The 15,000-nt window shown below is 45.0% G+C and overlaps 1 protein-coding gene across 1 annotated transcript in view; it reads right to left on the reverse strand.

Moving 5' to 3' along the window:
• ncoa1 (nuclear receptor coactivator 1) overlaps nt 1–15,000 on the reverse strand; it is a gene marked incomplete at its 3' end in the record, with an annotated part of 164,503 nt that overhangs the window by 2,376 nt on the left and 147,127 nt on the right. The window contains 6 exon segments of the mRNA XM_084314162.1: nt 2,232–2,418; nt 4,469–4,637; nt 5,231–5,657; nt 13,477–13,584; nt 14,417–14,575; nt 14,577–14,738. Coding sequence (XP_084170288.1) covers nt 2,232–2,418; nt 4,469–4,637; nt 5,231–5,657; nt 13,477–13,584; nt 14,417–14,575; nt 14,577–14,738 — 1,212 coding nt within the window.

Here is a 15,000-nt window from a genome sequence, read left to right on the forward strand (position 1 = left end):
CCATATTAATAAAAAGATAATAATAGTGTTTTCTCCCCCCCCCCCCCAATGCTGGGCCCTTGGAATCATCCTAACCCCCCCCCCCCCCCCAGCTACTCCCCTGGTCCCAGCACCAAACCAATTATGTGACTATATGCCAAGAAACGATAGCTATTTGAAAATAATGTATGACTGAAGTGATGGAGACCATGTTTGAAGGCAAACAAAAGCAAATCCCCCTCAGATCGCACAGCAACCAGAATAACTGAAATACTGGCTGGTGATTTGATTAAACAGCTTTGTGATAGAATTAAAAAAATACACAGTGCATTTCCATAGCTGTGGATGAGTCCACTGACACCACTGAGAAGCCTGAAGAACCGTTCATGTTCTGAAGAACTGTTCATGTTCTGAAATGTTATTGCTAAAGATTGAGAAGATTGGATCAGTTGTACTTTTTTTTTGAATACTTGAAACCCTTTTTTTGTGGAATATTTGATGCGGCCCAGCCTCACCCAGACTCTACCTCCAGCGGCCCCCAGGTAAATTGAGTTTGAGACCCCTGATTTAAAGTATGCCTCCTCTGTATGGATATACAATTATTGTTTATATTATTTTATATGACAAAATAATATATATTTTCAGGTCTTACTGGACAAAATAAATAACAAGAAAAATATCAAGTAATGTTCTAAATAATACCTCTTCTGTATTAGAAAATCCAGCTTTAAAAAATATATCTTTGTATCTTTTCAATGTAATGTAAATTATAAAACAGTAACCTCACAAAGATACTAATTTAAAAGTGCACTACGCAGTTTCGGATTTGTTTACATTTACATAATTTGATATTAGTGTACAAAACTAATTTATTACACACATCATCCTTAGAATGATTGTATCATAAGCATCTTATCAAACCAAAACATCATTTTGAGGCATCAAAATAGTTTTAAATTATTTTCTTTCTCTCTCTGTATAGCTGCATATACTTCGGTCAACTTTGCCATCAAACTCTCGCCTCGCACAGCTTTATTTGTAATGTTTTTCTGTGTCCATGTGAGCTTTGAGATCGCCAGCACCTTATTAGACACAGAAACATATGGTCAAGCTTTGCACGCATTGCACTCCGCTTCCAATTAGTCTCGACCCGGACGGTAAATTGGGAATTTTCTCTGCAGTTCATCTGTAATGTACATTCGCTTTAGCTTTGTGAGCAGAATCAATGCTGGTCGGATCTGTCCGCTTCCTCATCTGTTGTGTGTGTGAGAGCACAGTAGCGACGCCCACAAAGCACTGAAAGCGGGGCTTCACTGGGTAACGTCACACGCAACAGGGTACCGTAGTATTCCATGCAACGCGCCAGTCAATTTAACTACATGCATATTTTACACAAACGTTTCTGTGCGCGACAGATTTCAGATGTGTGCGGGAGCGTTTTGCCATGTGTGCACGCGCACGGGCGCACCTTAAACATTGGTGATAAGTGTATTCCACTAAAACGCTATTATCGCGTCTTTTCCTGGGATTACTAAGAATCACCAAAACTATACTCATATTCAAAACGGTATAAAACGGAAATGTACGGATGAAAAAACAATCTGTTTACTGCATGTTGACTGGAAGCAACTCACTGACAACCGACGGGTGTATTAGACCCATAGCTATAATATAAGATATATTTAAATTTTGCAGTCTCCCCATTGATTAAAGCGATGGCGTACTAGCGCCCCCTGATGCCCTGACCTCTGGCACTGATTGAGTTAAGGTAAGGGATAGGTTTATAAACAGTGAGGTTAAGATTATAAGGTTAAAGTAAGGGATAGGTTTCTTAACAGTGATGTTAACCTTTTCGCTACCACACTACAGACGGTTAACCTCTGTACTCTGTGGTGTGGTTGTGAAAGGGTTAACCCTTTGTCGTGTGGCAGTGAAAGGGTTAACCTTCTGTAATGTGGTGGTGAAAGGGTTAACCTTCTGTAGTGTGGTGGTGAAAGGGTTAACCTTCTGTATTGTCGCAGTGAAAGGGTTAACCCTTCTGTAGTGTGGTGGTGAAAGGGTTAACCTTCTGTAGTGTGGTTGTGAAAAGGTTAACCTTCTGTAGTGTGGTAGTGAAAGGGTTAACCCTTCTGTAGTGTGGTGGTGAAAGGGTTAACCTTCTGTAGTGTGGTTGTGAAAAGGTTAACCTTCTGTAGTACGGTGGTGAAAAGGGTTAACCTTCTGTAGTGTGGTGGTGAAAGGGTTAAGGTTACCTGGTCGCTGCACAGGGAGCTGACTGTGCTGAGGTTGTTGTTGACCAGGCCGACAGCCTGCCCCAAGGGAGGTAGTGCACCCACAACCCCTGACCCCCCGGCCATGGAGACTGTGATGCTCATGTTGTTGTACACCCCCTGCTGGCCAAAGGCTTGTCCTGCACCCTGCCCCGCCTGGCTGAATAAGCTGGAACACAGAATGAGGAAAGACAGCACATGACGGTGGTGTTATGATCATCACACTCTTTTAACACATTGGTCGCCATAAACGAGTTACGCCGTTTTTGGCCGCCATGCGTTGAACGGCAACAAACGGCGTAAGCCGTTTTTTTAAATCAATATTTCATTTTTTCGCCATGGCATTCATAATTCATCCAGCCAACCTCCGGTGCTGCAGCGGGACCCTGAATGAGATTGCAATGCCTCAATACCGCCGCCTGGTGGATGGTCGGGCGAGTTACACTCTCAAAACCGGAAGTTGTGATCGGTGCGTCGAGGAAATCCCTCCGGCAGTAATATCTTGCTACGGGACTACAGACAAACACTGGCGTGCATTTGGATCGCTTCCATAACACAATAATCGATATGATTTCGGCGTTTATTGCGCCATACAAACCGGAAATGGATATAGGCGATCGGAGTCAAATAATTGGGATATTTTTCTTCCAGTCTCATCGGCGAACGGTAAGAGGACAGTAACGTTATTTTCAGCCCGATTGTGCGTTTTCTTTGTTTGCAAACAGTCTGATCAATATATCAACCCATACTACATAAAGCCGTTACTGACGATAAAGGAATTATAGACGACCCCCGCCTCCCCTTTCCTCCACGCATGATGAAGCATAATGTATACCGATCATATACATTTGAATTTTTTTATATAGCGTGTATTGGAAAGAAACGGCAATCGATAATCTATAATATGCGTTTGGGCCTATAACTAGCGTTTTTGGAATTACAACAGAAAAGCGTATAAACATACTTATATTCAAGACGCTATTAACACAACAATGTATGAATGAAAAAATATAACGTTCCAACATCCGGAACGATAGATAATCGATGTTGAATGGGCCATAGTAATGCAGATATAGCAATACAATTTAAAAAGTTATAGCCCTGCAAAGAAGGTAAACATCTCCATAGGCTTTCAACGGTGGCAGACTGGCTATATTGATGGATATAACCCATGGCGACCAATGTGTTAAGAGTGGGGCCCACTACCACTGCTGCTTCTCTGTACCGTAACTATTTGAGTATTTGGGCTATCGAAAAAAGCTCAGCGCCCTCTGAAAGCCAAGGAGCTGAGCTTTCTTCACATATGGCTTATTACGGTAATCCAAAAACTGTGGGAGTGATTGAGGAAGTAAACACAAGTAGAATTCTATCTGCTTCAAGGTCAACCACCAAGGTAAAATTCCGCCTAGACAAAAGTGAAAATAAATCTAAAAGGCCAGGGTTCACAAACCTTATTGCAGTTGCATAATAGTTCCAAGTTCAAAATGTACATGTTGAATTGTAAATTGATATTCAATTGCAATAATTGCACACATTTCTTTTCTATTTCACTAAAAACCTGTCAAAATCCCATTCCGATTTGAGTTTTTCTTGTCTAATAACAGTTTGATACTGTACACACTCAAAACATACAGTAAGTTTAAACAATAACATATATTGAAAGCTGAAGTAGTTCTGAAAAAAGGGTGAAAAGCACTTACTCACAGCACATTCTCTGACAATTACACAGCAATAACAACTACATATACCCAGGCGGACTGTTTCAGGCTTAAAAGGGTTCTAGGTAAACCACCCGTTTCATCCAGTGCACCAGGAACAGTTCAGTCAGGATTTGTGAACATGCATCAGGGAGAGAACCCTCCAATCAGTGATGTCACTGGGATGTAAAATCTGGGGCTGCTCCATAGACAATGAATGGTTCTCTGGCTTTATTAGGCCATAAAATGTTTGCGTGAGCTCCAAAATTATATTATTATATTATAGCACTGCTAAAAGGTCTGTACCTCATTTCGGTGTAAGAACTCACACAAAACATTTTTACGGCATCATAAAGTCCCATTGATTGTCCATTCAAGGTACCAATTTGTCCCCAGCCAACACATTACAACATAAGCCCAAAATATCTACTTCATAAACTGAAACCATGTTGTAATATTTATGGCACAGTATCTTATACACATGTGCTTCTGCTTTTGTCCACCTGATCACAACCAAATCACCTGTTGCCACCGATGCCAGGCTGTTGCCAACTCTTCATGTCAGGTGACTGGTAGCCAGGGGGCGGGGCCTGCTGGAGCAAAGGACTCTGGGAGGTTGAGTTTTGAGGTGATAGCAGAGGGCTGGTGGGGCCGAGTTCAGGTTGGAACGGCGGGTCTTGCTGGATAATACCTTTGACAAGAAAAGCAGAGAAATCAGTTAATGTTGCTATATTCCCACTGGCTTTTATACAACATGACTGTGTCGTCTGCATATATAGACCTTTTTGCATTTTGTAAATGGCAATGGCGCTTTGGTTAAAGGTGCTATAGATAACATTCAGCCACTAGATGTCGCACTAGACTAGAGCACCAGCATGTCATTTATCCAATCAGGTGCATTCCACGTGGGGAAATGGGAAATAGGGAGGGGATACATGTAAACAACAACATCGATTTTTGCCCCGCAAAAAACTATTTTAAATGATAGATTCATTAATCAATATTCATTTTGGGGGGAAAACAATGCTTTTATTCCGCACCTTTCTAAAAGCTCTGTGGATGTTTTATTTTTTAACATTTCTAACTAGAATGTTATCTATAGCACCTTTAATGTGTAATTTTGGTTTTGAAAGTGTCCCCGCGACAGTCTCTGGATGAAACCACGTCACGTCTGATTTTTATATAAATATCAAAAGTCCTTCCGACTACTGTGATACTACTAGGAAGATTTGTAGTAGTATGATTCAGCTCTACATCATCATAACATATAAATATTTCACTCACCGGTTCCTGTGAACTGCGGAAACAGCCCCTGCTGCACAGAGGAGTTCACGGCAGCGCCCCCAAACTGGCCCTGTATGCCAGCGATCAGCGTCTGGCTCCCCAAGGGGCCACGTCCGCTTAGCTTGGGGTCCAGAGGCCCCCCCGACATTGGGCTGAAGTTGCTGGGTGAGGTAGGGGGGTTCCCCGACATCGGGATGTAGCCGGGTGGGAAGTTGAATTGTTGTTGTTGTTGTTGTTGTTGTTGGGGCGTGGTGGGTGAAGGCTGCTGGGCCCTCAGGCTCAGGGTCCCGGGGGTTCCGGTGGGGGCCCCTGCCATGCCTTGTCTCATCAGCAGGACCTTCTGCTGGAGCAGCTGCCTCTGACGGTGCTGGAAACTGTAGAGCTCCCTCTGCCGCTGGGCCAGCATCTGGGCATTCAGCGGGGGCTGCTGCTGGGAGAGAGAGAGGTAGGGGAAGAGAGAGAGAGAGGTAGGGGAAGAGAGAGAGAGAGAGGTAGGGGAAGAGAGAGAGGTAGGGGAAGAGAGAGAGAGAGAGAGGTAGGGGAAGAGAGAGAGAGGGGAGAGAGAGAGAGAGAGAGGTAGGGGAAGAGAGAGAGAGAGAGAGAGAGGTAGGGGAAGAGAGAGAGAGGGGAGAGAGAGAGAGAGGTAGGGGAAGAGAGAGAGAGGTAGGGGAAGAGAGAGAGGTAGGGGAAGAGAGAGAGAGAGAGAGGTAGGGGAAGAGAGAGAGAGGGGAGAGAGAGAGGTAGGGGAAGAGATAGAGAGAGGTAGGGGAAGAGAGAGAGGTAGGGGAAGAGAGAGAGAGGTAGGGGAAGAGAGAGAGAGGTAGGGGAAGAGAGAGAGAGAGAGGTAGGGGAAGAGAGAGAGAGGGGAGAGAGAGAGGTAGGGGAAGAGAGAGAGAGGTAGGGGAAGAGAGAGAGGTAGGGGAAGAGAGAGAGGGGAGAGAGAGAGGTAGGGGAAGAGAGAGAGAGAGGTAGGGGAAGAGAGAGAGAGAGAGGTAGGGGAAGAGAGAGAGAGAGAGGTAGGGGAAGAGAGAGAGAGAGGTAGGGGAAGAGAGAGAGAGAGAGGTAGGGGAAGAGAGAGAGAGGGGAGAGAGAGAGGTAGGGGAAGAAAGAGAGAGAGGTAGGGGAAGAGAGAGAGGTAGGGGAAGAGAGAGAAAGAGAGGTAGGGGAAGAGAGAGAGGGGAGAGAGAGAGGTAGGGGAAGAGAGAGGTAGGGGAGAGAGAGAGGTAGGGGAAGAGAGAGAGGTAGGGGAAGAGAGAGAGGTAGGGGAGAGAGAGAGAGAGGGGAGAGAGAGAGAGAGAGGGGAGAGAGAGATAGGGGAAGAGAGAGAGAGAGAGAGAGAGAGAGAGAGAGAGAGAGAGGGGAGAGAGAGAGAGGTAGGGGACGAGAGAGAGAGATAGGGGAAGAGAGAGAGAGGTAGGGGAAGAGAGAGAGGGGAGAGAGAGAGAGAGAGGTAGGGGAAGAGAGAGAGAGAGGGGAGAGAGAGAGGTAGTGGAAGAGAGAGAGAGGTAGGGGAGAGAGAGAGAGAGAGAGAGAGAGAGAGAGAGAGAGAGAGAGAGAGAGAGAGAGAGAGAGAGAGAGAGAGAGAGAGAGAGAGAGAGAGAGAGAGAGAGGATGAGAGGTAGGGGGGGCAGAGAGAGAGAGAGAGGTAGGGGAAGAGAGAGAGAGAGGTAGGGGAAGAGAGAGAGAGGGGAGAGAGAGAGAGGGGAAGAGAGAGAGAGAGAGAGGGGAGAGAGAGAGAGAGAGAGAGAGAGGATGAGAGGTAGGGGGGCAGAGAGAGGGGGGCAGAGAGAGAGGGGTAGAAGGGAAAGAGGGAGGGAGGGGAGGAGAGAGGGGAGAAAAGGTTAGGGAGAGGAGAGGTAGGGAAAAGAGAGAGGGGGGGCAGAGAGAGAGAGGGGTAGGGGGAAAGAGAGGGAGGGAGGGGAGGAGAGAGTGGGGGTGGATGAGAGAGAGAGGGAGGCGAAAAGAGAGGGAGGGAGGGGATGAGAGAGAGGGAAAGAAGGGAGGAGAGGAAGGGGAAAAGAGAAGGAGGGGATGAGAGTGAGAGAGAGGGAAGGAGAGGAGAGAGAGGGGGATGGAAGGAGAGAGGGGGGGTAGTGTATAGTATTGTAATACCATCATAATATATACAGCATTGTATATACTAGGGATGTGCATCTCAAACACTGAGGCCGATGCGATGTGCATCTCGATACGTTGCCAACGATACGATACATTAACGATACATTTGAAGCACCGGGCGATGCGATACGATACGATTCACCCCTGTTGAGATACAGTTAACTGTTCGATACGATTTGATTCAACATAATGCGATTCGGGGCGATACGATGCGATTCAACACGATGCAAAATACTGATACAATTTTATGGTATGACAGAGGATTTGGTTGTATTCCTTATATGCAGCTTATATTATTATTATTATAAAAAAGATTATAATCTACTGTAAGACAATTTATATAAAAACTCTTGGGTGCCTAAGACTTTTGCACAGTACTGTGTTTTCTATCAACTTTAGCTAAAAACACACACACAATTTATATATACACACTACTGTGAGACAATAATAATCACACACAAAGGGATAATGGCTTATAGCAGACTTAATGATTTTATAATATTTCAGATAATGAAATTAAATGTTTATCATCAACTATCCAGTTAGTATTTCTATTGTAACGTTTGGCCACTTTAAATCATTGAACGTAGAGAGATAGAGAGAGAGAGAGAGAGAGAGAGAGAGAGACAGGGGAGTCAGCCAGCAAACACCCCTGTCAGACCACAGCAAAACCACTATCTCAGGGATTAAAGCAAAAAAAAATCTCCTGACTGAACTTTTTTTCTGGCCAAGTCATATTCTTATTTTAACCTCTACTGTATTTTTTTTTTAATAGCGTTAGCGTTTTAAGGGAGCCTACTTGTAGAGCGAGCCTACTGTCCTGACTGTGACTATAGAGACCCTACTGTTGTGTGCTGGAGAGCGTGAATGCAAGTCTTGTGGCTAGCTTCTGATTGATGGCGAGCTAGCACCCCTCCCCACTTTGAACCATGAACTAAATGGCTTGTTATCATACAAACAAGGGACTAAACACGTTTCGCAATTATGCCACAACAACAATGGACAGTCTCCTCCCCACCGTTTGTATATATTTATTTACCACCCACTCACTCACCCCCTCCTAATGTACAGTCTCCTCCTCATCATATGTATATATTTACTGTTAGGATCTCTGGGTAACAGTACTGTATATTTGCATATCGTATATGTGACAAATGTAACAGTACTATTACTATATACCTGTAAGGCATGTATGTCCCTATGTCATAAATGTCATGTGTATGTTGTGTATGTCATAAATGTCACTATGAATTGAAAATGGGGGACCCTGATGATGTAAACAAGACAAACGCCTTTCTCTGGTCTACATCCCCTTAACAATTGTGTGTATTGCTACTGGATTTACAAGATCCAGAGTGAATGAATGAAAACTTTATTTAATACACGAGACCCTCTTCTTGGGACCAAGTAAGGTTTTGTCGATAATCCAATGTATAGTTACAACCCCCCCCCCATCCCACCCAACCACCTCCAATGTACAGTTTCTTCGTCAAATGTATATACTCTTTTTAGACTATTTTTGTATCACAAACAAACAATAGGCTACTGTATTTGTAAATCTGGTATGTCATAAATGTATAGATGTAGCAGTATTGTCTATCTGTATGTCATGTGTGTCATATATGTTATGATGAACTGAAAATGGGGGACCCTGATGTAAACAAGACGAAAGTCTTTCTCTGGTCTGCATCCCCTTAACAATTGTGTGTATTGAGCTGTACTGTACCCATTCTGCAATCTGTTAATAACAATCAATCAATATTTAACAGATTGCAGAATGGGTACAATACAGTACAGCTCAATACACACAATTGTTAAGGGGATGCAGACCAGAGAAAGACGTTCGTCTTGTTTACATCAGGGTCCCCCGTTTTCAATTCATAGTGACATACATGACATACAGGTATATAGTAATGTTACATTTGTGACATATATGATATGCAAATATACAGTACTGTTACCCAGAGATCTCCCGGACAAATGGGAGAAAGACGTTTATTGAGCTTAAAAACAATTGATACCGCAAATAACGTTCTGATTAACAAAGTCATTCGTTTTGTGGCATTAACGTTATCTAGATTTATCAACATTCATACATTTATCAGAAAGCGAGCGGCGCAAGCACACACACGAAACACCACCAACAACAACAACAACGACAACAACACACTGCTTGTCGCGTAAATAACGTTCTGATTAACAAAAGGCATTCGTTTTGTGGCATTCACGTTACCTAGATTTATCAATAGCAATAGTAATATATATGTTTCTTTAGACTAGAATAAGTCAAATGAACTTACGGTCTCGTAAAAAGTTGCCGCATGGTGTTGATGAGTCAAGTTTACTCGCGAGTAGAGCTAGACGCTAGAGAGTCTCAAAATGGGCGCTTCCCATTGGTGCTGAGCACAGCGGAGGCGGGTGAAAGGGCTGTAAACTCAGAACAATCTCGCCTTCTGGTTGGTTGCATTTGCCTGAGAATTTGCCGATTGCTCGCAAATGACTGTTTGGTGCGGCCGCGGTAGGGGAAAAAAGGATATTTGACGCCTCTGATTGGCTCAGGTTAAAATCCGTCACGACTCCAAATCAAATGACGGAATCTCCAAATCAAATGGACGGATATCCGTCCCAAGACGGAACGCTTTAATGCCTGCACTATCTACCTGAATAGATCAACACCCAACCAGGACATACCAAAACCAAACAAACTACACACTATTAAAAAACACTACAAATGGAAGGAAAGTAGTATGGAAGCATTCCAATCCGCTATCAAGCTACAAAAAGTCCAATCCAAATTAGAGCAATTCCTAGGAAAAAACTTCCAACACAACAGCAAAAGTGTAAACGGGGCGGTAGAAAACCTCAATAACATATTTGACCTTACAGCTTCCTTATCCAACCTAAAGGCCTCAAATAGGAAAGCGAGGAAAAATAAAAATATGTATGACAAATGGTATGATAATGATTGTAAAAATCTCAGGAAGAAATTAAGGAACCTATCAAACCAAAAACACAGAGACCCAGACAACCAGAACACACGTCTCCAATACAGTGAAACACTGAAACATTACAAAAACACAGTCAGAAAAAAAAGGGACCAACATGTCAGAAACCAGCTAAAAGATATAGAGGAGTCCATAAAAACAAATAACTTCTGGGAAAACTGGAACAAACTGAACAAAGTACACCACGAGGAGCTACCCATCCAAAATGGAGATGTATGGGTAAACCACTTCTCCAATCTCTTTAGCCAAATACAAAAAAATGAACAGCAAAAACACATACAAGATAAACTACAAAGCCTGGAGTCAACCATAAAAGACTACCAGAACCTGCTAGACTCCCCAATTACACTACAAGAACTACAGGACAAAATAAAATCACTTAAAACCAAGAAGGCCTGCGGCACGGATGGTATCCTAAATGAAATGATCATATTCACAGACTCCAAATTCCAATTGGCTATACTAAAACTCCTTAACATTGTCCTTAGCTCCGGGATCTTCCCCAATATCTGGAACCAAGGACTCATAACACCGCTCCACAAAAAGGGAGACAAATACGACCCAAACAATTACCGTGGGATCTGTGTCAACAGCAACCTTGGAAAAATCCTCTGTATGATCATTAACCACAGACTCATACATTTCCTCACAAACAACAATACCTTGAGCAAATCACAGATTGGCTTCCTACCAAATCACCGTACAACAGACCACATTCTCACCCTCAGCACCCTAATCGACAACCAAATAAATAAAAATAAAAGCAAAGTATACTCCTGTTTCGTTGACTTCCAAAAAGCATTTGACTCAATTTGGCACGAGGGTCTGCTGTACAAACTGTTAGATAGTGGCATTGGAGGGAAAACCTACGACCTCATAAAGTCAATGTACACCAACAACACATGTGCTGTGAGGATTGAGGGAAAACACACAGACTTCTTCCCTCAACGCCGTGGGGTTAGACAGGGGTGCAGTTTGAGTCCAACCCTCTTCAACATATACATAAATGAACTGGCAAAAACATTGGAACAAACTGCAGCACCTGGCCTCCCCCTAGCAGACACAGAAGTCAAATGCCTACTGTTCGCAGATGACCTGGTGCTGCTGTCCCCAACTAAAGAAGGGCTACAACAGCACCTTGACCTTCTGCACAAATTCTCCCAGACATGGGCACTGACAGTAAACCTAAACAAAACTAAAATTATGATATTCCAAAAAAGGCACAGCCTACAACAACAAAAACACAAATTCCTCCTAGACACAATTTCCCTAGAACACACAAAAAACTACACATATCTCGGCCTAAACATCAGTGCTACAGGGAACTTCAATCAAGCTGTGAACGACCTGAGAGACAAAGCAAGAAGGGCTTTCTATGCCATAAAAAGGAACATCAAGTTAGACATTCCAATCAAAATCTGGCTCAAAATATTAGACTCCGTCATAGAACCGATTTCCCTATATGGTTGTGAAGTCTGGGGCCCACTTGCAAACCAAGACTTCACCAAATGGGACAAACACCCAACTGAGACTCTGCATGCAGAATTTTGCAAATCCATTCTCCGCACCCAACGGAAAACGCCAAATAATGCATGCAGAGCAGAACTAGGAAGATACCCACTAATCATAAAAATTCAAAAAAGAGCATTCAAATTCCACAACCACCTAAAAGAAAGTGACCCAGACACACTCCACAACATAGCCCTCACCCACAGAGAGACCCTCGATAGATGCCCACTCAGCCAGATGGTTCTGGGACTCTGCTCACAAACACAAGCAGAGCCACCAGACAGAAACCACACTGGACTAAATCAAATTATAAGAAAACAAAAAGAAAACTATCTGACACATTGGAAAGAAACAACCCAACAACCAGAGCAAATTGAAATGCTATTTGGCCCTAAACAGAGAGTACACAGTGGCAGAATACCTGAGCACTGTGACTGACCCAAAACTAAGAAGATCCTTGACTAGGTACAGACTCAGCGAGCACAGCCTAGCCATTGAGAAAGGCCGCCATAGGCAGACCTGGCTCCCAAGAGAAGACAGACTGTGCACCCACTGCACACAAGACGAGGTGGAAACCGAGCTCCACTTCTTAACAACCTGCCCACTATACCAAGACATCAGAGACATATACTTCCCACAAATTGCAAACACCCAAAGAGACTTTGAAAACATGGACAATAACTCAAAACTCCCATACCTACTGGGAGAAATACAAGAATGTGCAAACACAGCAGCAAGATTTGTGAGCTGCTGTGACAAGAAAAGGACATCCAGCGGAATACAACCACCATAAAGACTGTACAAGAAATTCCGTCTGTAATGTACTGATTTCTTTTGTTTTCTCTGTTTGATTGTTTTGGTTTGTTTTGTTTTGTTTGGCTTTGGCAATGTAAACGTATGTTTCCCATGTCAATAAAGCCCATTTGAATTGAATTGAATTGAATTGAGAGTTCTGATGTGCCGTAGTTGACCACACCATGATGGCATTTTGTCAACACAGTTGGAACCTGGAGGAAGCGATATAAAGAAACAAATTGCCAATAAATGTGAAGTTATCTTTGAACCTCTGTTGTCAAGCCTCATCAATATACCCCCCCCCCCCCCATTTCCTCACTAATGGAACCGGTGTTGCGGAGTCACGTTAGTTAGTTAGATAGTTTAGCGTTAGCTGAGCGGCTAACAGTGGCTAACATTAGCCAGTTGTGTCCTCGACTTCCACTGTTTTTTTTATAACTGTGACGCGGCTCTCGCCTTCCGTAGTAGCGAAGCAAAGATAGTCTCTGCTGCTGAGTGCTGACAGAAGTGGATGAGAGGAAATTATATCAATGAATCGGTTTTGAGTGACCGATGCAAAGACGCTACAACAGATGCATCGCGAGTTCAACCTGAATTGTAGCCGATGCGCACTTTTTCCACCGGTGCACTCGCATCTTGAAGGTTCATGCTGGTGCACCGATGCAAATCGGTGAATCTTAACATCACTAGTATATACGCGACGCCTTGTATGGTGATATATTTCAGTGCTACTGTACAACAACCAAGTACTGTGTAGGGAAAGGGAGCGAATAAGAGGCAGGCGCAGGCACGCACGAATGCGCTGGCACCATGACTCACTTGTGAGGGCATCTGAGGCTGCTGCTGCACTCCCTGACGCATCGTCATGGCAACGTGCTGCTGCGCTCCCCCTGGAAACTGGCTCATGGCTGTCAGCCTGTTCTGGAGCTAAGAGAGAGAGAGAGAAAGAGAGAGAGAGAGAGAGAGAAAGAGAAAGAGAGAGAGAGAGAGAAAGAGAGAGAGAGAGAGAGAGAAAGAGAAAGAGAAAGAGAAGAGAGAGAGAGAGAGAGAGAGAGAGAGAGAGAGAGAGAGAGAGAGAGAGAGAGAGAGAGAGAGAGAGAGAGAGAGGGGCAGATGGAGGGGGAGAGAGGGGGGGGGCAAAGAGAGAGGGGGCAAGACAGAGAGAGGGGGAAGATAGAGAGGGGGAAGACAGAGAGAGGGGGGGAAGACAGAGAGAGGGGGGCAGAGAGAGGGGGGGAAGACAGAGAGAGGAGGGGGAAGAGAGAGAGAGAGAGGGGCAGATGGAGGGGGAGAGATAGGGGGGGATAAAGAGAGAGGGGGGGCAAAGAGAGAGGGGGCAAGACAGAGAGTGGGGGAAGATAGAGAGGGGGAAGACAGAGAGAGGGGGGAAGACAGAGAGAGGGGGAAGATAGAGAGGGGGAAGACAGAGAGAGGAGGGGGAAGACAGAGATAGGGGGGGAGACAGAGAGGGGGGAAGACAGAGAGAGGGGGGGCAGAAAGAGGGGGAAGACAGAGAGAGGAGGGCAGAGAGAGGGGGAAGACAGAGAGAGGGGGGCAGAGAGGAGGGGGAAGACAGAGATAGGGGGGGAGACAGAGAGAGGGTGGCGTTTCTTTGTTACTCACCTGGTGTGCTTCTGGTGGACCCGCACCATTATTGGGATTTTAAAAACAATGAAGCCATAACAATTCATGTAAAACTACTTAACTAACAACAACAACAACAACAACAACAACAACAACAACACCGTGACCTCCTCACCTGCTGCGGGCCCTGGAGCCTCTGCTGCAGCTGCAGTCGGAGCTGGTTGGGGGGCAGGCGCAGCTGGGCGGTCATCCCCTGTGGTGGTCTGGGGACTATGCCGGGCCTCAGCCCCATGTTCATGGCCCCGCCGGGGAAGGCCCCCCCTCGAGGCCCCCCCGAACCCCAGCCCCTGGGGCCCCAGCTCCGCGGGGTACTGAGCCAGGGGCCCCGGGCTGCTGAACTGAGCCGGGTAGCCGGGGAGTTTGGACTCCAGGGAGATGGGCGTGGCAGCGGGGGGCTGGGAGGGGAAGCGCTGGGGCACCGGGTCGAAACAGCCGCCCTGGAGAGACGAGAAGGAGGAGGGCGATGTTATTGATCAGGGCTGATACTATAGGTGACCCTCTAGAGATTTATTGATCAGGGCTGATAGTATAGGTGACCCTCTATAGTTATTGATCAGGGCTGATACTATCTAGGTGACCCTCGTCTAGAGTTATTGATCAGGGCTGATACTATAGGTGACCCTCTAGAGTTATTGATCAGGGCTGATAGTATAGGTGACCCTCTATAGTTATTGATCAGGGCTGATACTATAGGTGACC

This window comes from Notolepis coatsorum (genome assembly GCF_963971535.1).
Source record: "Notolepis coatsorum genome assembly, chromosome: 5".
NCBI classification, from domain to species: domain Eukaryota; kingdom Metazoa; phylum Chordata; class Actinopteri; order Aulopiformes; family Paralepididae; genus Notolepis; species Notolepis coatsorum.